We start from the raw sequence: 26,936 nt of genomic DNA on the forward strand, positions 1-26,936 counted from the left end.
TCATTTGTCACTACTGCCTTGATCTGCAAGGTTTTGGGATTGACCCGGCTGGGGCCATGGGGAATGAAGAAATGACAGACATGTATATAAAACCTGGGATCGGGTAAGCTGCGTGCTCTCCGATGGCCGGCTTGGAAACTCAGCTGCTGTATCATATACAGCACCAAGGAGGAAGAGGGTAATTCATCTCGCTAGAGGATTTCTGCAGGGGAGCAGTCTCCTGCTGCAGTCACCTCAGAGGAAGATTCTGGGGGGTGACACTGTACAGTCAATATCCAGGATGAGGAACCTGCAGTTGTTGCTTCTTGCAGGTACCACTTTTAGCTAGAGGTCAGCCATTTGTCACTCCCATGGGAGACTGAGATCTTTGACATGGCTGTGCTCATGGCAACAGTGCACCTTCACTCAGAAGTTCACTGGCTCCCAACACACTGCTCACTTCCCTCTTGAAATGCCCTCGGAGGGCCTGGACACACCTTTCTTGCTGTTCTCCAAACCACTTCTAGATGGGCTATCTTCTGACTTCTCTGCGTGCCTCTCTGGTTTCAAACACCAGCTATATGCTCCCCAAACTCACCCTTAGGACACCAGCCTGGGTTCCTCTGGCCATGGGTCACTTCCCTCCAGCAGCTTGCCATCTGTTGTCTTCTGCCTGGGGGTCCCCGTCTAGAGGCTTAACTTCCAACCACTTCTGCTCATACCTTATGACAACCTCCTGTTGGCACTGCTTTGACCCTGGCCCAGGCCCTAGGCCCTCTTCCTTTGCCTCTGATCATTCAACAGCACCTCTTTGGTTGTCTGTCTCTGTTCCTGGCCCAACAGATTATTCTCCATGTATTGCCCAAGGAGAGTTTTATTTTGTCTTGTGTTTTTCAAGACAGGGTTTCTCTGTGTAACTCTGGCTGTCCTGGAACTCACTTTGTAGACCAGGCTGGCCTGTCTCTGCCTCCCAGAGTGTTGGGATTAAAGGCATGGGTTACCACTGCCCTGTCCAAGGAGGCTTTTAATGTTAGTCACATGTTGATGCTCCAAGATCAAAACCCTGCTGGGCCCTTCAGATCTTGTCTTCCTGGTGCACTCCACCCAGGCAGAAGCTGTTCTCCCCCCCCCTTTTTTAAATAAAAAAGATGTTTTTATTTGTATATGTGTATGCCATGTGCTGGTCCCAAAGGAGGGCATCGGATCCCCTGGAGCTGGAGTTACAGGTAGGTTATAAGTCATCTGATATGGGGACCAGGATGCCAAGGGCATCCTACAAGGGCTCTTGAGTGCTGAAGTCCCTCTCCCTGTCCCTTGCTGTTTCTTCTGCCTCGGGGCCCTGACTTGATTTTTGTACATCAAAGGCTTAGAGATACACAAACCACAGACATACATATTTACACATTTATTATGTATCCCCTATATAATACAAGCTCTGAGAGGCCCAGGTTTGCTTTGCTCCCTCTCATATTCCCAGCAACAAGCTGGTGCTCACTAAATAAATAGTTTGACTGACCAATGACTACTTAGCCGCAGGTTCCTATAACTCCGTACAACAGCATCTCAGGAGTGCTGAAGGGGGTGGACTTCGTGCCAGCTATGTGGCTGGAGGAGCTGAATCTCCAGTCAGGTGCGGGCTCTGCGGCCAGCCAGCCGAGCAGGAAGCCTGCGGCTGCCCTGCCAGAGCAGTGCTGACTGTTGCTCTCTGCCAGAAGAGGATTAGTGACAATCTAGATGTTGAAAGCTTTAAAGCTGATGACGTGCTGCCATCCTGGGTGCTGTATCTGGGACACCCAGTTCCCACAGAAGGTAGGCAGTGAGGACCAAGATGCCAAGGTACCTGAGTTATTTGGCCTGAGGCTACAGAGGAATTCCCATGTGGCATGCGCCACGTCACACTACCTAGAGGAGCTGCTTCCAAGCTCAGCGTCCGGGGAAGAATGGAAACATTTTCTCTCTTGGAACAAACCACTAAGTGAAAAAAACCACACATCATTTATTCTTTGGTTGTCTCTACAGACACTTAAATATATCACGCTGCTGACGGCAGCTGCCTACATAGGCCCCAGGGTGGTTCTGGGCCTGCATCCTGAGCCTTCAGCCAAGCCCAGAGAAGAGTGTGTCCTGCTATGCCCACTCCAAGAACAGTAGCACCATGCAGAAGGCTGTGGGCAGGATCCTCTGGCTGGGGGGCCAACAGAAGCGCCTCTTACTCTGCAGCCTTGAGGGGCCGGGAAGTCCAGGCTAAAGGACTGAGTCACCCTCATGAGTCCAAGGACACCTAACTGTGACCTAGCTGTTGTCATAGCTCATCCTTGTGCAGCGACCCTCTGTCTGACAGAGACTCTTCTCCAGGTTCTGGCGAGCCCTGCTGGCCAGGCAGGGGCTGTTCCTGGGGGAGGTCCACCTCTTCTGGGCTGAACAGCATCTTCACCAGGTCATCTGCCTGCACCCTGTCCTGCAAAGGCAAATTCTTCTCAGAGGGCCTCTGGCAAGGCCCCCTCACCCCCTTAGCTGCTGCTTCCAAGAGAACAATGGTAGTGTTACCACAGGGGCTCTGGGACTGCCTCCTTCCCAGCAGGCGTGAACCAAGAACTCCACATCAAGCCCCACCCTCTCCCACTTCCACGTGAAAAGAAAGGCCCAGGGAGGGTGGGCGGGCAATGACTGCAGGGAGTGCCTGGGTGGGGAGTCTCACGGAAACACAAGTGGCCCTCCCAACAGCCCTTACTCTCTCACTGTGCCGAGGATCCAGCGTGAACCACAGGGCAATGGCACAGCGCTGCCCCCTGGTGACAGCCTTCACTCCATGTGGGTTCTCGGTGCCAGAAGAGAATCCCACAGCCCTTCCACACTGGGGCTGCACCTCTGCCTGTGGGCGGGGAGGGGAAATGGGGGAAAGCCTTAGAAGAGCAATGGATCATTAGGACAAAGACCCAAAGGGCAGTCAGAGGAGAGCTATCATATCCCAAAGCCCCTGGCCCAGGGACAGGAGACAGGCTGGGGGTTGGTAGGGGTGGGCTGGGGTGGGGAGGAAGCCCAGTAAGTCATTCTGTCTACTGTCCTCTGGGGCCATCAGCTCCAGAGAGCAAGGTTTCTGTCCCCAGGGATGAGGACAGGGGAGCACTCACCGTCACAGTCTTGGCATCTAGTTCTGTGAAGTAAAAGTTTCCTCCATCGAAGTCCCCATTGAGGTAAAGGATGGCGCTAGAAAGGCAGGCATCCAGACATGGCTTACTTCCTCGGTGTACTTTCAACTAGCAGCTGGAGACCTGAAGCGTCTCTGAAGCCATGAACAGCTTGCAGGGTCTCCCACCCCTCTTTGGAGACTCCACCACACCCTAGCTAGTATACCTTTGTGTCAAACCCAGCCATGCCTCCTACCCACTCCCTTCCTAAGGGTCTCCCTACCGTCTATCTTCTTATGTGGGGTCTAGGGTGAGGAACGGGCTTCTGAGGACTGCTTGCCTCTCTGCCTGTGTGTGCACATGTGTGAGGGCAAGGAGGCAGAGTGCAGGGCACTGAGAAGCTTCCAAGGCAAACCCAGAGCTGCGCAGTGCCCAGGCACCACACTGCTGCATTCACCTGTAGTCCCGGAACGTGTAGGCTGGGGGCTCCTTGATACACACGAGGGCTTCGGCATTCAGGATGCAGTTATCCACGTGGACGGGGTGGCTACTGTCCTTCCTCTCAGCCTGTGACTCTGTGGCCAAGATAATTCACGTTAGAGTAGAATATACAGGAAACACAGTGTGTCCCTAAATGTATGTGAAACTATGGAACTGTCATGTTCTGGCTGGGAGGACTCTTTGGTTAAGCCACAAATTAGAGATTAAGGCAAGTTTTGGGGGTGAACAGGATGCAGCTCACAGGTGTCAACAAGGCAGATCCTGGGCTGAGCGCCATCACCCTGTGGAGCTAGAGACTTTCTGAAATAGGAAGGATCACAGAGGTCAGCAGTGAGGCTGGGGGTAGGGGGCATCCATTGATTCCATTCTCCAGCAGGCCTGCAGGAGGGGTGGGGCGGGTAACAGAAGCATCGAACCACAGCCAGTGAAGTGGGGCTCTGTGAGTGGGGATAGGTGGGGAACCACACAGGGAGGGGACACAGAAAGAGAAGGGACAGGATTACTGTAAATGCCAGCAGATCACACCTTCCTCCAGTGTAAACCTTGGCACGCTGTGTGGGAATGGCAGATGCCGCCTCACTTCGTCGGGTCCAGCCAGTCACCAGCTCCCACCCATCTTCCTCTCCACCTCTCCTGCAGCACCTCTGCTTCCTTGGCCCTTCTAGATCTCGAGCCTTCATCCTCACCCACCTTGGTCATTGCTGACCATTGCTTCCATGCCTCTAGCCTGATCCACCTGTTCCCAATCTCTCAGCACGCAGCTGCCAAGTTCATCTTTTAAAAGGAAGGGCCTGCCAAGTCCTTCACTGTCTGCTCATGCCTCCTCCTCATGCCAGCACACTTCACTTGGAGGCTCTGTGGCACACAGTCAAGTGCCTGACACATTCCTTTGGTGTGTCCAGATTTTCTTAGCACTTTTAAACACCCTGAGGGAGAGAGAAGCTTTCCAGCGCCTGCCACCTTCCAAGGAAGTGTCAGAGCCAGAGTCTTTTGAACACTACGGCAGGACAGAGTTGGCTTTGGGCCACAAAAATGAGCGGCTGGCAGCCTGACCGTGCCTCTGCTCACCCCTGCTCAGGGCTGTGAGCGCCAAGGGGATATCAGGGAGAAGGAACAAGGCCTTGTACCTCTGTTTGTCTGACTTCAAATGCACTCCCTCCCACACATAGCTGGTATCTAACAGTTACTGAGAGGGCTTGCAGCACAGAGCAAGAGCCAGGGACCGAGTTAAAGGACACAGTACAAGCTCCAGAAAGTGGCTCTCTGTACACTGGCAGTGTTCTCAGCTCCCCCGGGGGCTTCTGTTCCTTTAGAACTGGTCTCTCCAGCTTGCAAGGTTTCTTGCTGCTCTCAGCTCCACAAACACATTTATCCTGTAACGCTCTCACTGCTCCGCGGGAGGCCTCCTGACCCCTGGGTGGTTGCCTGCATTCCCCCCCCCCCCGCCCCCCATGCCACATTCAACATGCTGGGATGCAGCCAACACACTTGCACTGATGTCCCAGCCCATGTCCTCATTGTCCAGTATAGCGCCAGGGCACAGCCTGCTCCCGAGAAACTGCGGGGTGATAAGGCCCACCTTCTATTGCAGTGCGGCACACGAGGTGGGAATAAGAGAAGTAGAGGGGCGTGTCCAGGCGGAAGTAGGACTCCATGACACGCCGCACCTTCTCTGTCACGTTGTAGTACATGCGGGCACTCTGCAGAGGAACTTTTCCTTCCTGCCCAAGCTGCAAAGAAGACTGGTGGTTAGCTGCCCTGACTCCTCTATGGCTGCCCAGGACACTGAGGTACAAGGCCGCACACTGAAAGCACCTCCCATCCCACTGATGAAGGAGCGGTCCCCGTCCCCCACACCACACAGTCTCCTCTCCTTTCTCCTTTACAGTTTTCCTGTACCCTGCTTAGGAACACAGCCCTCTGGGATCAGCCCCGACTCACAGCCAGCCCCCACACCTGGGGATCCCTCCCATCTCGGTTGCCTCATTTTTATTGCGCCTGCTTTAACAGCCAAGATTTACCAGGAAACCTCCCTGCGTAGCTTATCCTCACTCGTTGGCAGCTGGAATGTCTGTCAGCAGTGAGACACTTCTCCCTCTCTATCCCCCACTCCCAGCTCCTCCCCAGAGCTGGAGAGTCCTCTTCCTCCCTGGCTGGCAGATTCTCCCTGCTCCGTGCTGCAGAGAACCAAGACGGATTTTGGGTTTTACCTTGAGAGCTTTGAGGACAGTGACACCATAGAACTTTTCATTTGGGGTGTGTGGGGAGGTCTGACCTCGGTAGCCATCTCCCGAAGTTGCTGCCGCCTAATGGACCCAAAAGAAAAGACAAAGCCGCAGTTGCGTGCGTGCGTGCGTGCGTGTGTGTGTGTGTGTGTGTGTGTGTGTGCGCGCGCGTGTGTGTGCGTGTGTGTGTGTGTGTGTGTGTGTGCGTGTGTGTGCGCGCATGGGTGTGTGCCCATGGGTGTGTGAATGGGCTCAACCAAGGGCAGCAGGGACCGCTGTACCAAGGAGGCGCTTGGTATGCAGAGTGGGGAAAAGGTACAGTGACAGGGTTCCTCACATTGGTCAGTCTCTGCAGCTCCTGGCACTCATCCTCAGAGATCACACCATCCATCACCACCCGCTGGGAGCCATTCAAGACTTTGGAATTCATGGTGAGACTGATGCCTTCATACAGCAGGGGACCACCTGAAAATCAAGGGCAAGATGGGCCAGGTCCTAGGGCAGATCAGGCATTCCAGAGGCATTCCTACTCAGAGGCTTCCAAAGGGATGCAAGTCCACATCCAAGGCCTCACTCTGCCATCGGACAGCTGCTGGATCCTGGAGTAAAGAGCTACACACATTCTCAAACATGAACCCCAGAATCAAAGGACTGGGCTTGATCCCCCAAGTCCTCCACTTACTGTGTGACCTAACCACTCTGAGTTATACTAATTTTTTAAAAACTATTTTATTTTAGATGGGCAGTGGTGGTGCACACCTTTAATCCTATCACTCAGGAGGCAGAGGCAGGCGGATCTCTTGAGTTCAAGGCCAGCCTGGTCTACAGAGTTAGTTCCTGGACAGCCAGGGCTACACAGAGAAACTCTACCTCGAAAAACCAAAATAAATAAATAAATAAATAATAAAATTTAAAAATTTTATTTGTGTGGGTGTTTTGCCTGCATGTATATTGTGTACCATGTAGGTGCCTGGTGCCCAAGCAGGTCAGAAGAAGAGACTAGATAGCCTCAGACTAAAGTTACAGTTGGAAGCCACCAAGTGGGTGCTGGGATTCAAACCCACGGCTTCTGGGAGAGCAGACAACGCTCTTACTGTTGAGCCATCTCTTCAGACCTTCCTTTTGCCCCCTCTTTTCTCTGAGATAAAATCTCACTGGTAGACCAGGCTGGCCTCAAACTCAAGAGGTCTGCTAGCCTCTGCGGGGATTAAGAGCAAGAACCACCACACCCAGCCTTGATTTGTTTGCTTATTTGTTTGTTTGTTTGTTTTTCGAGACAGAGTTTCTTTGTGTAGCCCTGGCTGTCCTGGAACTCACTTTGTAGACCAGGCTGGCCTCGAACTCAGAAATCCGCCTGACTCTGCCTCCAGAGTGCTGGGATTAAAGGCGTGCGCCACCACTGCCTGGACCAGCCTTGATTTTTAATCAATTACTGTTAACCTTATAAATTTGACAACAGATTAATGAGAACAACAAATAAGGCTAAACCCTCAGTATAGTGTTTGGCTCATAGTGAGTGAATGCTCAAAAATGCCGCCCATGGCATTGTCATTGTCATACTATGTACAAGAACAATCTTGTAATCTTGTAATCTGCCTAACCTACCTCTCAGATGTGAAGAGAAGCAAGAAAAATAGAAATCGACTTCTGAAAACAGAGCAGTGCTGGACAAACTTGCTACACACTGTCCCTGTTCAGTTCAGTCTAGAAGGGCAAAGGGCAACGTTCGTTCTGCCTGTAGTTGTAAGGTGTCTGCTGGGCCACATTAGAGACCCGGCTCAACCCCATTTACATGCTGAGACCTTTGAGTGATGCAGCAGAGAGGGCCTAACACCATTCCCCATAGTCAGAGAGCCCCAGAGAGCCTTTCCCCACAGTCAGACAATAGCCAGGGTGAGACACATTGAAGCACCCTCAGAAACTCAGAGGAGGAGGGAGGCTATAGGAGGCTCTGTAAGGTCTCTCGGGGCTGTGGTTAAGGACAGAGATGATACAAAGTACATCAGGAGTGGGACAAGCATGGACAATGACCTGTGGGCCAACGGCAGGCTCAGGGGACCAGAAACAGCCCATCCCACCTGATGCAGAGACATGGGGGCTACACACACAAAGCAGGTGCATAGAGGACGGTTAACTATTGAGAATGCATGCATGGACACACAGAGCAAGTGCATAGAGGACGGTTAACTATTGAGAATGCATGTATGGTCCCCGTGTTTGGAAGACAGGCTGCTATCTGGATGGGAAAGAATGAGGACAGACAGGAGGGGTTTGAGCCTATGAGAACCAAAGGCAATGGGAAAGGGAAAGGCAGGAGAGGAGGAGAGAAGAGAGCAGCCATCACTGTGGGCCAGGAGTGCAGCAAACGGAGCAGAGAAGACAGGAAGGTTCCGGCTCCTGATAACAGCGTGAGCTGTCAGAAGAGCATTTGGAGGGGGAGGCAGGGGACTTACGCTATCCATACTTACTGTGACTATGCTAGTCTAACTGTGACATGGGGATAGTACTTCTTAGCCAATGGCCCATTCTCAGGGCTGTCTGAATGACAGCTCCTTAGTGTGTTGCATGTGGAGGAAGTCCCAGCATCTGCTACCCAAGCAGAAGCTGGTAGAGAATGGGCTGAGCAATGCCTTGTGGGTGCTGCCACCTGGTGAACGTGGGCAGGCATGCCACCCGCTGCTGCCTCACCTTCCCGTGTCAGTCGGCTCACATCCAAGGACTCCTTGGTCTTTTCCTCCACGAGGGTCTCGATCTCCTTCATAAGGTTGCCAATCTCCTGGGAGATGCGGACTGCAGTTTCGCGTTCCGACCTGTGAGCATGACAGCACTGAAGACTGCTGGGGTCAGCCCTGGCTCCTATCCCAGTGTCCCACACTGGACCCCCCCACCCCTGGCTAGGCTCCCATCTGCCTGGGTGCAGGAAGCCTGAAGTGCTTCGCTAGCCCGACCCAACCATGGGATTTCTCACTTCTGTTTCTCCTGAAGTCTCTTGGGAATCACCTCTTCTGGAGTCCATGAGTCCTAAGGTAGGTCAGGAAACAAGCAAGAGAGTTGATCTTTCAGGTATCTGTGTGTGACCTGCCTCACTGCCTGAGATGGGGTGGGCTCTTGGGACCATTACTTTTAATGGCTCAGGACCGCCTTTCACTGTCCACTTTGTCTCCCGTCCTCAGGGCCCACGCACCCATGCTTGGCTCGGCCTTGGACAGCGTCTCCCCCAGAGTTCTGCAGCGTGTACGCCCTCAGCTCCCAGTGTCCCCCTCTCGCCCTCCCTGCAGCTCCTGCTCTGGCTCACCGGATCCACAAAGGGAATTCCGAAAATGTCATAAGCGAAGAAAAGCAGTTCCTTCTCCAACAGGCTTCGACGTCGGTATTCCTGGGCATTCTGAGGAAACAAAGAGTCTCCTAGAACTTAGCCCTTACCCTTCAGCCCTAGGGTGGCCCTCCCTGGCATTCTGCATTGCCCTACGGGACTGAGGTGCCTTCTCCCAGTCACAGGTGCTGTGTTGCCCAGTTTGGCCAAAGGTCTCCCCTCTATGCTTAAGAAGACTCCTGAGGGCAGCATAAGTCAGCCTCACTGAAGGAAAGTAGACCCCAGTGGATCTCTGAAATGGAAGAACTGATGATCCTGAAAATGGGAAGAGTTCATTTTTGCTTTTGAAGTCCTTGACATTGAACCCAGGGCTTTAGGCATACCAGGCAAGGCTCTCTACTAATCTACCAACTGAATTGTGTCTTTTTTTTTTTTTTTTTGAGACAGGGTTTCTCTGTGCAGCCCTGGCTATCCTGGAACTCACTCTGTAGACCAGGCTGTGAATTGTGTCTTGAGCCCTCTCTTCTTCTTGTTATATTTTATTTATTTACTTGGTGTGTTGTGGAGCGTGTGACCTCCACTACGCATGTGTGGAGGGCAGGGGACGACTTTGTGGAGTCTGTTGTTTACATCCATCCTTTTGTGGGTTCTGTAGGTTGAACTCAGGTCACAAGCTTATGTGGCAAATACCTTTTTTAAAATTAGATTTTTTTATTCTATTTGTTCTTTGTGTGTGTGTGTGTGTGTGTATGCGTGTGTGCGTGTGTGTGTGTGTGTGTGTGTGTGTGTGTGTGTGTGAGGGGGCACTGTGACATAAGTGAGGAGGTCAGAGGACAATTTGTCAGTTTCTTCCTTGTACTGTGAGGGGCCAGAGATCAAACTCAGGTCACCAGGCTCGGCAGCAAATGCCTTTACCCACTGAGCCAGCTGCCATTCTAATTTTGAGACCAGGTCTCACTACATAACCTTGAACTTGTGATTCTTCTGCCTCTGTTCCCTGAGTGGAAGCTCATGGGCGGAGACTGTGAACTTCATCTTAAAGACCCTTAGGAGCAGTAGGATTGAGAGCGATCCTACCTGGGTTTTGGGGCCCTTGAGCCCATGTTCTTTCTACTTGGCCACCTGCCACCCTTCAGAATGGCTGGACTCGATCCGTCCCTGAAGGCGGGCAGCTAAAGAATAGCTAAGCTTAAGCACTCTGGCATTGCATGTGTGCTCAGGGGTGGGGCTTACCCAGAGCTGGGAAACTGAGTCCCTTCCAAGGTCACATCTTTTCCCTGGGTCCCCTACTAGGATCCAAGCAGCAGAAGGAAGAGAGAAAGAGACAGTGCTAAAGTGGAAGCAGTTCAAGGAGGAACACGTTAAAGGAGTCCACCCCATCGGCTACCTCAGTCACCCATGAGGAAGGAGTTTAACTGATTGGCTTCCTGCTCCAAATGCCAGAAACCAAGCCACACATGCTATCCAGAGGGGTGAGTGGCCTGGCCTGGGGCGCAAACCAGTATTAGCTACTCTCGCCTGGAGGAGAGTTCTTCCTGGGGGAGATTTCTAGGTAAATGTGCTCACCCGAGTACATTCCTTCCCTTCTGAGAGGCTCCTAAATAGGATCCTAGGGAAGGGAAAAAGTATCAACCCAGCAAGACAAAGACTGGAAGGGCCTTCTTAAAGCTAGATGGCCGCCATCTAGTGGCCAAGAAGGATAACTACAAGAACGCCAGTCTCAGCTGGGAGGGGCTGACAGTGGGATTATTTTCTTTAGAGACTCAATTCCAGAGCTATGTGGGAGGAACTGTGGCTTGACCCTCAGAGTTGAAGTCTGTACGTAGGTTTTCTCCTCATTCTAGAGATGTAGATAATGCTGAGTAATTGAAGAAAGCAGACAATGACAAGGAGAAATGCACTCTGGGACTAAAACAGAAACAGAAAGCAGGTGTGGGCAAAACAGACCCATTATGAAGGAAAGAGCACTGCCTTTGGGCAAATGGCATCCAGCATCTAGCTTGGGTGCCAATCAGGGCAGAGAAATCTGTGTGCCAATCCAAAGAATATACATTGAACTCTAGAGGATTTGGCTCTGCCATATTCTACAAACTCCTGGTACTCCTTCCCACCTTGAGTGACAAGCTGAGTCCAAGACCCGCCCCACCCCACCCCAGGAGCACTCATCTTCCTTCTGATTGGGTTAAGCCAGAAGCCAGTCTCTCACCTCCCTGGGGCTGATGGAGCTGGCCTCTTCTTCTCCAAGCATGGCTGTGTAATAAGCCAGGTTCTGGCGCATCACCTCATCATTGGGAAAGAAGAGGAGGTAGGTCTTGGCACATTCAATAGCTTGTGTATAGTTCCCAACTGCAAAGGAAGAAAAGCAAAGGGCTGTGAGGGAAGGGTATAATCCCAGACACCAGCAGCCACTAGCATCTGGTTTCAGAGAAGCCTCGAGGCCACAATGACAGGACAAAGTAGTATTTGCTTTGGACACAACAGGACTTTCTAGAAGAGGAAGATTATAATAGCTGAGAGCCTCCTAGACAGAAGGAGCTCATTAACTCGACACGTACACACACCATGTACTCTTGGATGTGCTATCCTGGCTGGTACCCAGTAGGTACCCAGTAAACAACTGCTGATTTGCTGAGGGTTTGTTTTTCTGGATATTTTTAGTCCCTTTACCCCTGGAGGAAGACTGGGCCTGCCCTGTGAGCTAGTGTCAACAGTAGTACAGCCTTGCTGTGCGATTCATTTTAATTCAAATGCAAATTTAGATTATAAATGAACAAAAAGGGACAAAAGAAAGAGGCCCTAGACTCCCCTGTTCCTCCCTTCTGGGCAGTAGAAATTGGCTACCTGGGCCACAGGCTTGTGACAAAACACCTAGGAATCACTGGGCATGTTGTCTCCCACAGACATAGCTGCTAGACATGCTGAAGAAGTGGAGTGGTCACAACCCTGCCTGGCTGGCTACGCTTTAGTTGAGGCATCGGAGAGAAGAGAGAAAGCAGGTCTTACTGTTGTAGTAGGCAAACTGTAGGTAATTATAGTGTGAAGGGAGGAAGTCTTCAAAAGGCTTTTCCCTACTTGGGTGGGATGCCAGCTCGGTGACACAGTTCTGCTTACAGCTGAGGACCTGGACGTAATGATCTGAAAGGAATCAGAGATGAGGAACAGTGAGGTCTTTTGTTTGGTTGGTTTTGTTTTCTGAGACAGGGTTTCTCTGTGTAGCCTGGCTGTCCTGGAACTCACTCTGTAGACCAGGCTGGCCTCAAACTCATAGATCCGACTGCCTCTGCCTCCTGAGTGCTGGGATTAAAGGTGTGTGCCACCACTGCCTGGCTAATACAGTCATATTTGGGATTCAAATTCTGGCTAACATAGGAAAGTTGAAGTGGAAAGTGATCTCTGTGTGGAGGATATGTGCATGCATTTGTGCATGTGTGTGCAAGTGTGTGGCATGTGTGAACACGTGTGTATAGGAGTATAGGAGCCAGGTGATGTCAGCATCTTTTTCCATCATTCTTCATTATGTTTCTGAGATAGGCTCTGTACCCTCAAGCTCACCCATATGATGAGACAAGCTCTAGCAAGGGGATTACAGGTGAGTGCCACCATGCTCAGCTTTTATGTGGGTGCTTAAGGCCAGGGCCCTGGGTGTTAGGATTTGAACCCAGGTCCTTTTGCTTGTGCAGCAAGCACCTTACCCACTGAACCATCTCCCCAGCCCTGAAAAGGTAATTTTTAGTTAGAGTTCTAGACTTAAAAAAAATTTGAAGAGCTGGAGAGATGGCTCGGTGGTTAAGAGCACTGACTGTTCTTCCTGAAGTCCTGAGTTCAATTCCCAGCAACCACATGGTGGCTCACAACCATCTATAATGGGATCCAATGCCCTCTTCTGGTGTGTCTGAAGATGGCTTCAGTGTATTCATATACATAAAATAAACAAATGTTTAAGAAAAATTGGGGGATGAAGTTGCATGGTATTTGTGTGCATTGTCAGGACTTTGACCTCAAAGTCCTCTGAGGCTTGGTCAGGCCACACCCTGAATGGCACCCACCTGTGATGGCCTGGAAGAGGTCAGCGCTGTAGTCTAGGTAGTTGTAGCCGTCGTAGTCATAGGGCCCTTCACAGAGGGCACGGCACTCCTCATCGGCCACAAAGTACTCTTGCAGTGCCGCCTCCAGGTGGGGCACAGCTTCCTGTGGCTTCTCCTCTGAGTAGAGTCGCACCCCCAGCCGAAACTCATGCTACTGGAGGGAAGGCGTACTCAAAACAGGCTCCAGAGGAGCCCCTCACCTTGCCCTAAGCCACTATCATGGAGTGATGATTCCTAAGTGATAACTCCTAAGTTACAGATGGACAGGGGGTCCTGGATGCTCCTACATAATAAAGGCCGATAGTAAACGGGCTACCAAGTACCCTTGGAATTCACAAGGCTTAACTCTTAATGTAGGAAGAAGAGCTCACTCGCTATAATGTTTATAGGTTTCTGTAGGGCTTATCTTTCTGTAGGCTTTATCTTTAGATGACCTGGGCTACAGAAAGATGGCTCAAATAATTAGCAACTTGTACTTCCAGAAGACTTGAGTTTAGTTTCCAGCTTTCACACCAAGTGGCTCACAAAGGCCTGTGACTACAGCTCCAGGGGTTCTGATTTCCTCTTCTGGCCTCCCTGGGCACTCACATAAATTCCCCACCTGCGCCCCCCCCACACCACAAATATACATAAACTAAAAATAAATCACAACCCACCCCTATCTCCCTTGAAGCAATGTCTCACATCTCCAACGGTTCAGGAAGGTATCAAACTCCTAACTATCTGGGGATGACCTTGAACTCCTGCTGTGCTTTGCTCTGACTCCCTGAAACTAGGATTACAGGTTTATGCCACCATGCACAGCCAACGCAAGTTTATTTTAAAAGTCCTCTGGTACTAGTAGCGTGCTTAGCGTGTGTAATGTGTATGAGTGCTGCTGTTCTGATAGTGTCCTCATATTTGTATGTATACATGAATGTTATGTATGGACACATACACTATTTTTGTTGTTGCTGTTGCTGAATACGAACCCAGAGCCGTGTGCATGCTAAGCACATGTCCTACCAATGAGTATATTCCTAGGCTCTCCAATGTTCTGATTCATAAACTATTAAAATGATCAAGAACACAAGTTCTTTATTAAAAATGCTGTTCAAATGTTAGGTCAAAAAGGTCCTGAAAATACACATAGAATATGATATTAAATTAGGCTAAAAAATGAAGTATGGGGGCTGGAGAGATGGCTGAGAGGTTAAGAGCACTGACTGCTCTTCCAGAAGTCCTGAGTTCAATTCCCAGCAACCACATGGTGGCTCACAACCATCTGTAATGGGATCCAATGCCCTCTTCTGGTGAGTCTGAAGACAGCGACAGTGTACTCACATACATAACATAAATAAAATCTTTAAAAAAGAAAAAAGAAATATGGAAGACTTGGGGCCAGCCTGGACTACACAGTACAGAATTACACAGCAGCTCTCTCTCTCTCTCTCTCTCACACACACAGTAGGGGATGTCTTTTCACCATATGGGGCTTGGCCTCGAGATCCCTGAAGTCCGCCTCCTTCACCCCAGACATGGTTTGGTAATAGTCGAGATTCTGCCGCATCTCCATGTGCTCAGGATTGCCCACAAAGAAGGTGTGTGCCGCGGCCACGGCTTTCTCCAGCTTGTTTATCTATAGATGAAGTAAAAGAATACATTCACATACACACTCTTTTCTGTTTGCTTGCTTGGTTGGTTTCTTTGTGTGTATGTGTGTGTTCGGGTGTGTTTGTGTGTACACTGATATGGGGTATTGCTATGTAAGTCAGTCTCAAACTCTCAATCCTCCTGTCTCAGATCCAATGCTGGGATTATAGGTGAGACTTTGTCTCAAAACAAAATAAAACAAACAAGCAATCCAACAAAGACCGATTGAAAGGTAGTGACTGAGCTGACTAAACATAGTGACTAAAGCTGCAACTACCCAGGAATGCTGCAGAAAGGGCAGCTAACGGCACCGTGGTGGTGAGAATACAGAATAGCAGCATCCCAGGGCTGCTGTAGAGCACTGTGCCAAAATGCCCAGCTTGCACTCCTGAGCACCTCAGGACTACTCCTGCTTCCTCTGCTACGCACCCCCAGCCCTTCCTTTCTTCCCTCTGAGCACTGGCACCTAGCTTCCTCTGGTGGACTGGGCTCCTAATTCTCCCGTTTTCACCACCACCAATTTCTCCTTCTAGAATTAACATTCTGAAAACGAGGTCTGGTGATGGCTGCCTGAGGTGTGCAGAAGCCTCACTAAACTCCTTAGTCACTCCCAGTCGCCCCACACAGGAGTCATGGACGGGACTACCCCATGGCCCCAGATATGTCACACTCTAGCTCCACTTTGCCCTCTCTGGGGAATAACCATTCTTCAGTGGCTCCTCTCCCTCAGGCCTAATTTAACTGAGGCAAAGCTGGAGGTTCCCTCCTTTGTCTCCCCCAGTCCTAACTTAGCTACATAACCTTTTTTGTTAGCCCTTAGTACGGTGACTCCTAGCAGTGACACAAGGAAAAACAAAGGAGCAATCATTTTAACCACCTGTCCAAGAACTGGAATGTAGTATGTGCTCAATAAATGGCAACGAATTTTAAGTAGTGCTATTAAGTGGCATGACCTAATCAGTAAGAACCCAGTCAGCCCAGCACGCTTACCAGTAACCAGAAGGAACCGAGGGGACAAAGCAGAAATCTGAGGTCCCCACGAGCCTCTAAGTCTCTCTTTAGGTAGAACTGAAAGGTCTGTAAAACTGTTGTAGCTATGTAGTCTGCATGAGCAGCCCATCCCCCTAACATGGGACTAATAACATTTAATAAGGATACTGTATCAGGGCAAATGAGGCAATAAACAAACGTAAAGTGCTTTAACTGAGTCCTGGAAATATATGTTGCCAGTCATCACGGGCAGACAAGGCTGGCGTTCCAAGCCCGCTTATTGACTTGGCCTTAAATCGCTGTGGCATCCCAAAAGACAGTCATTTTCTTAAAGACAAAAAACCCAAAAATACTAGCCAGAGGGTCCTCCACAGGGCGGAGCCAGGCAGCCCCTGCTGGCGACGTGGCAATCCCACGTTCTGAAAGAGCGCTGCTGTTGGATTAGGGAGCAGGGAAAGCATGATTGGAGAACGAACCGGAAGGAAGAGTTGCAGAAGCACTTGGGCACTTGCAATAAAGTACTGCTGGGAGACCCAAGCAGCCGCCTCGGTTCCCTCTAGGAGGCCTTCCCAAAAGAAAAAGGTCAGGTTTTTCTTGGCTTGAGCTGTCACTACTGACTGGACCTTTAGGGTTAGCATCTGCCCATAAGAACCCGGTGAAGCTCCCAAAGTCCGCCAAGAGCTCCCCAGCCAAGAGGTCCCTTGCCTCCCTGCCGTCTCATCCCTGCTCTGCTCCCCAAGTTCCCCAGGTCGCTCCCGGCCGCCGGGCTCCGGACCAGTCGCACCTTGAAATAAGCGACCTGCAGGTAGTTGTACGGGCTCCGCTTGTTGAACTCCAGATCCAGTTCTTCACTCAGCATGTGGGCAGAAGGCGGCCCGAGGCAGCGACGTAGGCAGGCGGCACGGCGCAGCACGGCTCCGAAGAAGCGCAGGTCGTGCAGGGCGGCGGCGCCCGGGTCCTGGCTCAGGCTGGGGTCGGGATCGAGATCCAGGTCCGGTGCCCACGGCAGTTCGGTGGCACAGCGTGTGCGGCAGCGCAGGCGGAGGGCACGCAGGGCCGCCCGCGAGCGCAGCGCCCGCTCCATGTTCAGGACCACCCCGGGCCAGTCCCCGCGCGCGTAGGCCGCGGTCCCCTCTGCGTAAAGCAGGTCAGGGGCTGCCACGTCCCATCCCGGCTCAGACTCCGCCGCAGCCCGCAAGGCGGCGGCTGCGGCGACCGCTAGCATCGCGGCCAGCAGCCTCCTTTCGCTCACCGCCATGGCCTTGCTCCTCCACTTAACGGGACTGCTTGCCTGGGGCACATTCCAGAGTCCCGCCCCCCACAGAAGCCACGCCCAGAGACGAGCCACGCCCCAAGCCCAGAAGCTCGTGGCAAGGAAACTTGTACCGCCTCTTGCTTTCAACCAATCCAAACACTTACTCTTCGTGAGGCCCCGCCTCTAATCTCATGCGCACAGCTCAATGGACGGAGAACGAGAAAACCCCGCCCACAAGCTGTTGTGCGCCTGCGCTTTAGACTGAGCTCCCTGCGGGTGGTGGGACTGAGGTGCTGTTATGGCGGACCCCGGGGTTCCCGGCCGGTACGAAAGTGGTACGGGAAATCTGGGGGCGAAGGAGGCGGCGGGTCCTGGAGGTAGGTGGGACTGAGTTGCCGGGGTAAGAGGTCGCAGCCGGGTGGCCCTTTCCTGCTGGCTCACGGAAGGCTGAGGGTTTCAACTTACGCCTGTGTTCCGGGTGTGTGTCGCAGGAGCCCTGGTGGAGCTCACCCCGACCCCCGGCGGCCTGGCTCTGGTGAGCCCCTACCACACCCACCGGGTCGGGGACCCCTTAGACCTCGTGGCGCTCGCCGAGCAGGTGCAGAAGGTGAGGAATAGCCATCTCCGTACTTTACCCTGCCTCTTTGGGCTCGGGACAGCCTGTGAACTCGGCAGTACTGAAATTACCATTCCATTTTACACGAAGAGGATCACTCTGTCCCAATTCCTCTGTTGTTTGTTTTGAGACAGGGCCTTTCTACATAGCTCTGGCTGTCATGGAACTCCCTATATTATAGACTAGGCTGGCCTCGAACTGACAGATCCACCTTCCTCCCCCCACTCCCCCCAAACCCTACGCTGGGATTAAATGTATGGCTTCTATACCAAATTCTTAAATAGTCACATTTTATTCTGCTTCCCGTAAGGTCTTTATCTGTTACCCAAGAGCTTGTGGAACTTAAATATATGCTCTTTCTTTCCTTTAAACAAACAAACAAAAAAACCCTGCTGGGGTTGTAGTTTAGTGTTGCCTAGCCCTGAATTTGATTCTTTTTTTTTTTTTTTTTGGTTTTTCGAGACAGGGTTTCTCTGTGTAGCCCTGGCTGTCCTGGAACTCACTTTGTAGACCAGGCTGGCCTCGAACTCAGAAATCCACCTGCCTCTGCCTCCCGAGTGCTGGGATTAAAGGCATGCGCCACCACGCCCGGCTTCTGAATTTGATTCTTAGCACTACCAAAAACAACATGCAAAAAGGCACAGGGTAAAATTCCTATTGAAAAAAAAAAGACCACACACAATAAAATTGGAGGTAGTTTCATTTGCTGTATAGCCCAGGTTGGCTTTGAATTCAGCCTCCCAAAGGCTGGGTATTACAAGGGTCGCTGTCACACATGGTGAATTTCAGTGGATACAGTCAGTATTCCTATGTCCAGAGCTTAGACATCGGTTTCCATAATAGGTAAAATAAAGGAGATATGCAAAATAATGGAAAAGTCCGTAGAAGTTTTGACAGATTAGTTTTGACTGTTTCTCTCTGGAGCTCTGGATCTGTAAAATGGGATCTTTGAGGTGGAGAGGCTCATAGGGCCAAGTGAGACTCCAGTTTCCTTCTCTTAGCAAGACTTCCCCTGTAGAATCTTTTACAGTGTCAGAGCCTGGCTGCTTTAAAAGCTTCTAGTGTTCCCTTTCTCTTGTATAAACTAGCTTATTTGGCAGTTATCGTGTTCAAGAGTTTGTTTTGATCAAGAAAATTAATGATTGACATGCCAAAAATCCCTCACATAAAAAATGTGTCTGTTGTAGTATTTAAGAAAAATTCAAATGTTTAGGAAAACCCTTTTAATTAAAACTTTACTTTTTTTTTTAAAGAGAGGTGGGTGCAAAAATAGGCTTAGAAGACTATCACGTGTTTGTTTAATCAGACTGCTATTGGAGGGAGGTAGCTAGGGACAAAATCTTGGGCAATCAACACTGAGTTTCGGAGTGACTGTAGTGGACTCAGCCAGAGAGAGAAGAACACAGTTGTTTTTTTTTTTGTTGTTGTTCTTTTGTTTTTTTAAGATTTATTTATTTTAAATATGTGAGCACACTGCCGTTCTCTCCAGAGACACCAGGAGAAGTCATTGGATCCTGTTATAGATGGTTGTGAGCCACCATGTGGTTGCTGGGAATTGAACTCAGGACCTCTGGAAGAGCAGTCAGTGCTCTGAACTGCTGAGCCATCTCTCCAGCCCAACTTTATTTAGTCTTTTATACTGGTGACATATAAAGGTTATATTATTCTGTTGCCTCCAGTTCTCCAGAATAGTCCATCTTTGAGAAGCCGAAGAAGAAAATACTTTAAAAGCAAATTGAGAGCTGGGCAAATGGTTCAGTGGTTAAGAGCACTCACTGCTCTTGTTGGTGACCCAGGTTTAGGTACCAGAACTCACACTGAGACTCACAGCCATTTGTAACTCCAGCCCCAGGGGATCAGATGCCCCTTTGGGCATTGCTTGGACACGATGCACATACACACATGCAGGCAAACACCTATATACACACAATTAAAAACTTTGAAAACTAATGAAATCAACACATTCACCGTCTACATACTGAAATACACTTGCAGAGAGGACCGTCTCCTGACTCCCTTAATGTGCAGTCAGAAAGCTTTCGGAGGCTTCATACTGAGACGTGGATTTTGGAATTAAGTTTAACTATGTCCAGACCCTTCAATTGCCATTTATTATAAAACCTTAGGTCACCATGCCTGCTTGAGTCTTAACACCTAACGAAGGTTATCGTTTCTGGAGAGTTAGAAGCCATTATTAATGTAGACGCTCTCGGAGTGCTTGGGCCCAGGATCAGTGCCTGCTAATTATGAGTACCCTTTGGGACTGGCGGATGGCTCAGGGGTTAAGAGAACTTGCTCTTGCAGAGGATGCAGGTTTGGTTTCTAGACCCTACCTGGTGGCTCACAGTCATTTCTAACTGCAGCTCCAGGTGACTCAGTGACCCCTCTCTTCTGACTTTCTCAGATCCAGGCACACGTGGGGTACACATACGAATACATATACAATAAATACAACTTCTCAGAACTGTACTCTTTCCTTCATTTCTTTTTAGTTAGGCTCTGGTTTGCATGGTTTCCCTTTCCTTAAAGGGAAAAGGGATTAGAGATGGCCTGGTGCCTTAGTTAGGGTTTTACCACTGTGAACAGGCACTATGACCAAGGCAACTCTTAGAAGGACAACATTTAATTGGGGCTGGCTTACAGGTTCAGAGGTTTGGTTCATTATCATCAAGGCAGGAGCATAGCAGCGTTCAGGCAGGCATGGTGCAGGAGGAGCTGAGAGTTCTCCATCTTGTTCCAAAGGCAAACGGGAGAAGTCTGGCTTCCAGGCAGCTGGGACAAGGGTCTTAAAACCCAGGTCCACAATGACACACTTCCTCCAACAAGGCCACACCGACTCCACAAGGCCACCCCTCTTAATAATGCCCTGGGCCAAGCTTATTCAAACCACCATATTTGGTCATCTTGGTGAGGACCTGGGTTCAGTACCCAGCCCTACAGTATGGTGTCCATCCTCTGTAACTCTGAGTCTGGGATCTGATAACTTCTGGCCCCCTCAGGCACGCAGAAAGCCCACAGCACACATAAATACATGTATGTAAACACTCGTATACATATAGTAAAAATGGCTATTAGAAAAAGAAAGGGGAAGGGAGGAGATTATAAGGTTACTCCCATCATGAACCTGCCTTAAATATGGAGACTGCCTTCTCTCTTTATTAGCCATATGGATTTTCTTGTCCTAAAAACAAAATGCTTTTTTTTTTTTTTTTTAAATTATGGCCTACAGGACCACCCATGACCTGTTGCTGCCCTCCCCTTTTAAAATTCATTATGTGTGTGTTGAAGCTTTAGGTATGATGTAGGCAATCCAACTGAGGTGATGATCAGACTTCTACACTGTCAGGTGCTGATAGTCTAATAGCCCATCACAAGTATCTTTTATTTTTTCAAAGATTTACTTACTATTATAGATACACTGTAGCTGTCTTCAGACACACCAGAAGAGGGCGTCAGATCTCATTACGAGTGGTTGTGAGCTACCATGTGGTTGCTGGGATTTGAACTCAGGACTTTTAGAAGAGTAGTCAGTGCTCTTACCCACTGAGCCATCTCCCCAGCCCCACAAGTATCTTTTGACTTTTTTTGACAGGGTTTCTCTGTTTAGCCCCTGGCTGTCCTGGAACTCACTTTTTAGACCAGCCTGGCCTCGAACTCAGAAATCTGCCTGCCTCTGCCTCTTGAGTGCTGGGATTAAAGGCATGCGCCACCACACCCAGCTTTGACTTTGTTTTTTCTTGTTTGAGACTGTTTCACTATATAGGTAGCCCTGGCTGTAGACAAGGCTGGCTTCTAACTGACAGAGATCCACCTCCCTCTACCTCTTGAGTGCTGGGATTAAAGGTATGCGCTACCACATCTGGCTTGATTTTCATTTGCAAAATTCATTATTTTAACGATGTTCAAACATAGAAAATGGGTTGGATGTGGTGGTGCACACTAATATCTTCATACCTGGGAAGAGGAGGAGGAAGACTGTAAGCTTGAGGCTAGCCTGGGTTCCATAACTGCCAGCCAGAGCTCCACACTGAGGAAAACCAAATGAAATGAGAGGCATGGGAAGTGAGAGGATTTGGTCACTCAGAGAACTGAGGGAAGGACACGCCAGATGCAGGAGGGGACACAGTTGATGGCAGATGAGGGTGTGGAAGCGCCAAAGCCCAATGTGATTAGAGTTGAGAGTGAAGCGCAGTAGAGATGAAGGAGCCTTTAATTCTGGGTGTGGGGTCATTAAAGTGTGGGCTTCTCCTGCACTGGGCTTGAGGGTGGGTGGGGATTTACGTGGCAGTGGAATGGAAAGGCCGCTTTACGTAGAGGCAGAGCTGTTGGCGTTACTCCTTGAATTGCATCCCCGTGAGACCCTGGGGCCTCTTGCTGTTTCATCTCACAGTTTGGTTCTCTTACCTCTGTAGGCTGATGAATTCATCCGAGCAAATGCTACTAACAAACTGACAGTCATTGCTGAGCAAATCCAGCATTTGCAGGAACAAGCCAGGAAGGTAAGAATGAAGTATGAGGAGGGCCAGTGCTGGTTCGGCCAGCTCTCCTTTCCCAGTGCTTGGGAGGATTGGCTGACCTTGCTTATAAGCTTGGCACCACGTTTACTTTTAATATGTTCTGAGCACGGAGAGATTTTGGATAAAACGCAAGGTATATGCCCAAAGGCTTTTGTTAATTATTTTGCATTGCTATGCTGAAATACCTGGGGCAGGTTAACCCTATGATGTGTGTTTTTTTAAAAAAAGATTTATTTAATGTATGACTGGTGTATCTGCAAGTACATCTTCATGTCAGAAGAGGGCATCGGATCCCATTACAGATGGTTGTGAGCCACCATGTGGTTGCTAGGGATTGGACTCAGGGCCTCTGGAAGTGCTCTTACCTGCTGAGCCATCTCTCCAGCCCCCCATAATGTTTATTTAGCCCACAGGTTTAGAGGTTCAAGGGCAACATCTGACCCAAAACAGAGGTTAAGAGAAGTGAGCTTTGTTTCTTGGCTAGGAGAAAGGGCAGAATAAAGTTTTTTTTTTTTTTTTTTAAGGGAGTGTATTAGTTAGGGTTTTACTGCTGTGAACAGACACTATGACCAAGGCAAGTCTTATAAAAAAACATTTAATTGGGGCTGGCTTACAGGTTCAGAGGTTCAGTCCATTATCATCAAGGTGGGAGCATGGCAGTATCCAGGCAGGCATGGTGCAGGAGGAGCTGAGAGTTCTATGTCTTCATCCAAAGGCTGCTAGTGGAAGACTGACTTCCAGGCAACTAGGGTGAGGATCTTATACCCACACCCACAGTGACACACCCATTCCAACCAGGTCACACCTATTCCAACAAGGCCACACCTTTAGATGGTGCCACTCCCTGGTCCAAGGATATACAAACCATCACAGGGAGGCAGGGTCTCTTTTATAAAAGCAGTGTCCTTGAAATAGGAAATCCCAAGCCAGCCACGCTCATTTAGAAACCTTGTCCCTTTAATGGCTTTTCCCAGTGTAGCAGCCTTTGTAATTGTCACATCCTCAGAGCTATTTGGATCCCAATAGTGAGTTGTTGCTGCTGGGGAAGGAGCCTTAAAGTTTTTGGCATGCTTTGGTTAGAGAGATGTGGGTGAGGCCCGATAACCTCTGACTCATCAGTTGTCACACCCGTGTGACTGGCAGGTGCTGGAGGACGCTCGCCGAGATGCTGACTTGCACCATGCGGCTTGTAATATGGTGAAAAAACCTGGCAACATTTACTATCTTTACCAGCGGGCCAGCGGCCAGCAGTACTTCTCCATTATTTCTCCAGAGGTAAGAACATCCATTCCTAACTCCAAACCAACTCCAGCTTTTGAGGAATTCTGGGCAAGTTTGTATGTAAGCATGTCCTAGAAAAACGAGGTGATGTGAGCCCAGGGGTGATAAAAAGTGGTGTGAGCTTGAATGACATTATTTCTGACATGCATTGTAACTTCCAACAATGGTTTGAGTGGTCTGAGGTGAGAAGCACAAGAAGTCTGTGGCCCGAGTAGGAAGGGAACCTTTTCACTTCTCACCCTGACGAGGACTTGCTCCTTTGCCCTCTAGGAATGGGGAACAGGCTGTCCCCATGACTTCCTTGGTGCCTACAAGCTGCAACATGACATGTCGTGGACTCCATATGAAGACGTGGAGAAGCAAGATGCTAAAATCGGCATGATGGACAAGCTGCTGAGCCAGCCCATGGCCTTGCCCCCATGCACTGAACCCACCTTCCAGGGACTGCCTCACTGAGTATGGCTCTGACTAGCAGCCCTCACGACCAAGGCCTGAGCGCTACCCACCTCCTGTCCACATTCTTTCCCTGGGAGTGGGGGTGAGGGGGGGCTATGGGTTTTTGGGTGAATTATGAACTACTTGGACGATGATCTTGATGATGTAGCTGCTGATTTTGCTCTCAGTTCGATGGTAAGGAACCACAGAACTGTGGGATCTTCTGGGGTCCACTGATGCCCAGTCAGTTGGTTTCCAAGGATCGGCCAGTGCTTTCCTTCACCTTTGAGTCAAAACACTGGAGGAGGAGGGGCCTTCTTCCTAGCAAGTCGTTCTCCAAGAGGAGCCATTTGTCTTTCTTTGTGTCTTCATGGGTACTGCCACGCTGATTTCAGGCTGACCTAGGAACCGCAGTGTTGCCTAAGAGGGATTGAAAAAACAGCAAACGAGACCTTGGCCTGGCTAGGTGAGAGCATCAACTCTAGAGTTTCAGTCCTGACTGCGGCCTGCTTTGCCCTTCTGCTCTTCCATCCTGGTGACACTGACTGGAGACTGAAGCAGCAGCCTGGCAGGCCAGGTTTGGGAAGTCATCCTAAACCCTGCAGAAGATTAGACTTGGAAGAGGTTTACAAAGTCACCCCTGCTGTTTTATGTGTCCATCCTAAAGCCACCTGTTTTTTTGTTTTTTTTTTTTTTGTTTGTTTGTTTTTTTTGGTTTTTTGAGCTAAAGCCTTCTTAGGGACAGCCTGAACTCAGCACCACCACAGGACAGACCCATCAGTGTGGATGAGCTGGAGAGAGGGTCAGTAGTCCCAGGTGCTTGCTGCTCTGTTGGGGGACCCGAGTTCCATTCCTAACTCCCATATCAGGCTGCTCATAACCACCTGTACCTCCAGCTCCAGGAGACCTCACACACTCTTCTGACTCCATTAGCCATATACACACACGGCACACCCCACCCCAGCTATACATAGACATCCATTTAAAAACAAACCACCTCAGAGAGAGAGAGAGTGTGGAAGAGTAGGGCAGTGAGGACACAACACAAGAAGAACGATTGGTCTGTCCTCAGGTTCTGAGTTGTCTGGGATTATTTATTTATGGGGTCTCTATAGCTCAGGTTAGCCTGAAACTGACTAGCAGTGGCTGGCTTTAATGTGATAATCCTGCCTCAGCCTCCCTAGTGGTGATTTACAGGCATGAGCCATCACACCTAGCAGGTTAGCTCATTCCTATGGTTTACTGAATAAATCATGAACCGAATAGATGGGTGTAGCTCAATGATGGCGTGTTCACACAGTATTCATGACCCTCTGTCCATTTCCAGTGCCGCAGACAAGCAGAGGTATTGAATAGAACTTTCTTAGCTCAAACCACTGTGACTGACTGGGCTTTTTGAACTTGACCTCATTTCCTATTTAGCTAAGTTAGTTCAAAGTCACAGTCTCAGCGCCATGTAGTTTATTGAACTTGAGGAGTTATAAGAACTTGAGGGGGCTGGTGAGATGGCTCAGTGGGTAAGAGCACCCGACTGCTCTTCCGAAGGTCCAGAGTTCTAATCCCAGCAACCACATGGTGGCTCACAACCATCCGTGACGAGATCTGGCGCCCTCTTCTGGAGTGTCTGAAGACAGCTACAGTGTACTTACATGTAATAAATAAATCTTTAAAAAAAAAAAAAAGAACTTGAGGAGGTGTTTGAGCCCACAAGCCCAGGTTTGGGTACAGACTGTCCTGGTGTTCATGGCTTCACTCATGAACAGTGCACCTTACGAGCTAGAAACATCCATGCCTAGCACAAGAACTGAGATCTAACAAGGGACGCGCAGAAACGTCCTCCCTGGCAGCTGCAGGGCTGGAAGATGGGCTTTGCTGGGATGTTAGTTGATTCTGATCCCAGAACATTGCCCCATCTTCAGGAGGTTCTGACCTGTGTGGTAATGCTGGATACTTTGTTAGGAGGTAAACAAATTGTCACAGGGTTAGTGGCTTAAAGCCACCCTCATCTATTCATGGTTTTGTGGCCACAGTTTGACTGAGTCAGCCTCTAGGTTTCAGTGATACTGCAGGGGTGCAGTCAGGTTTTTGGCTAGGACCTTACTGTCTGCTACCAAGTTCACTTGATTTTTCCAGAATATTGGTTCCTTGGAGATTGCTAAGCTACCTGCTGATGCTATGGTAGAGGTCCCCTCAGGTCCTTACCACAGGAACCCAGCAGCATAGGAACATTCACTATGAGAGAAAGGACTGGAGCTCACTAGAATGGGAGTTCTAACCTATGTAGCCCCACCACAGAAATGACATCACCTTTGCTGGATTCGGGTTAGAAGCTGATCTCTAAGCCAGCACATGGAAGGGAAGGAATTGAACTTGAGGAGTTATAAGAACTTGAGGAGGTGTTTGAGCAGAGAGAGCACAAGGCAGAGATCCCAGGCCTTACAGTCTGCTGCAGTGCTCATGATGAAGCAGAGAAAGTAACCAATTTTGGGTAAAAGAAGTATCAAGCCGGGCGTGGTGGCACACGCCTTTAATCCCAGCACTCGGGAGGCAGAGGCAGGAGGATTGCTGAGTTGGAGGCCAGCCTGGTCTACAGAGTGAGGTCCAGGACAGCCAGGGCTACACAGGAAACCCTGTCACAAGAAGAATCAAAAGATGATTGTTTGGATAGTGTTGATACCACAGACTTGGACTTGACATTCAGCATTGGCAAAATAACCTCCTGCTACTTTCCAGTCCTCTGTCTTTCTCACTCCCTGTGACTCGCAGTCGTCAGGCTGAGCCACTGGAAATGCAGATTACCCCCACTTTTGACATTTCCAACAGTGAGCAGCTGCACCTGGACAGAAACTTCCTATTCAGGAAGATGTACTTCCTGCACTGGCCACCAGGCAGTGCCAGTGCTCCTTCCTGGATAGTGTGATTGATAATGCCTGGTGGTTCTGGATACAGGATTCGGATTGGGGGAATTAGGACTTAGTA

General features: G+C 49.8%; 2 protein-coding genes across 3 annotated transcripts; one reads left to right on the forward strand and one right to left on the reverse strand.

The window, feature by feature from the left end:
* Positions 1 to 1,951: 1,951 nt before the first annotated feature.
* On the reverse strand, positions 1,952 to 17,180 carry P3h1 (prolyl 3-hydroxylase 1). The gene is made up of 15 exons (XM_021159496.3): positions 16,638 to 17,180; positions 14,697 to 14,849; positions 13,193 to 13,382; positions 12,150 to 12,281; positions 11,353 to 11,492; positions 9,129 to 9,218; positions 8,802 to 8,854; positions 8,522 to 8,643; positions 6,171 to 6,298; positions 5,819 to 5,914; positions 5,188 to 5,338; positions 3,565 to 3,682; positions 3,111 to 3,186; positions 2,711 to 2,851; positions 1,952 to 2,437 (listed from the first exon to the last, which is right to left on the reverse strand). The coding sequence occupies exons 1-15, from the start codon at positions 17,109 to 17,111 to the stop codon at positions 2,282 to 2,284; spliced, it is 2,220 nt and encodes a 739-aa protein (XP_021015155.1). The 5' UTR covers positions 17,112 to 17,180; the 3' UTR covers positions 1,952 to 2,281.
* Positions 17,181 to 17,355: 175 nt separating this feature from the next.
* On the forward strand, positions 17,356 to 24,112 carry CUNH1orf50 (chromosome unknown C1orf50 homolog). 2 transcript variants are annotated; one of them, XM_021159497.3, is made up of 5 exons: positions 17,356 to 17,485; positions 17,600 to 17,715; positions 22,137 to 22,223; positions 23,385 to 23,516; positions 23,793 to 24,112. In XM_021159497.3, exons 1-5 carry the CDS (start codon positions 17,407 to 17,409, stop codon positions 23,976 to 23,978), a joined length of 600 nt encoding a protein of 199 aa, XP_021015156.1. In that variant the 5' UTR covers positions 17,356 to 17,406; the 3' UTR covers positions 23,979 to 24,112. The 2 variants fall into 2 exon arrangements, with proteins under 2 accessions (XP_021015156.1, XP_021015157.1); XM_021159498.2 differs by having other exon boundaries at positions 17,372 to 17,443.
* The last annotated feature ends 2,824 nt before the right edge of the window (positions 24,113 to 26,936 follow it).

Source organism: Mus caroli, unplaced genomic scaffold (genome assembly GCF_978045245.1).
Source record: "Mus caroli unplaced genomic scaffold, Mus_caroli_1 scaffold_6, whole genome shotgun sequence".
Taxonomy (NCBI): Eukaryota; Metazoa; Chordata; class Mammalia; order Rodentia; family Muridae; genus Mus; species Mus caroli.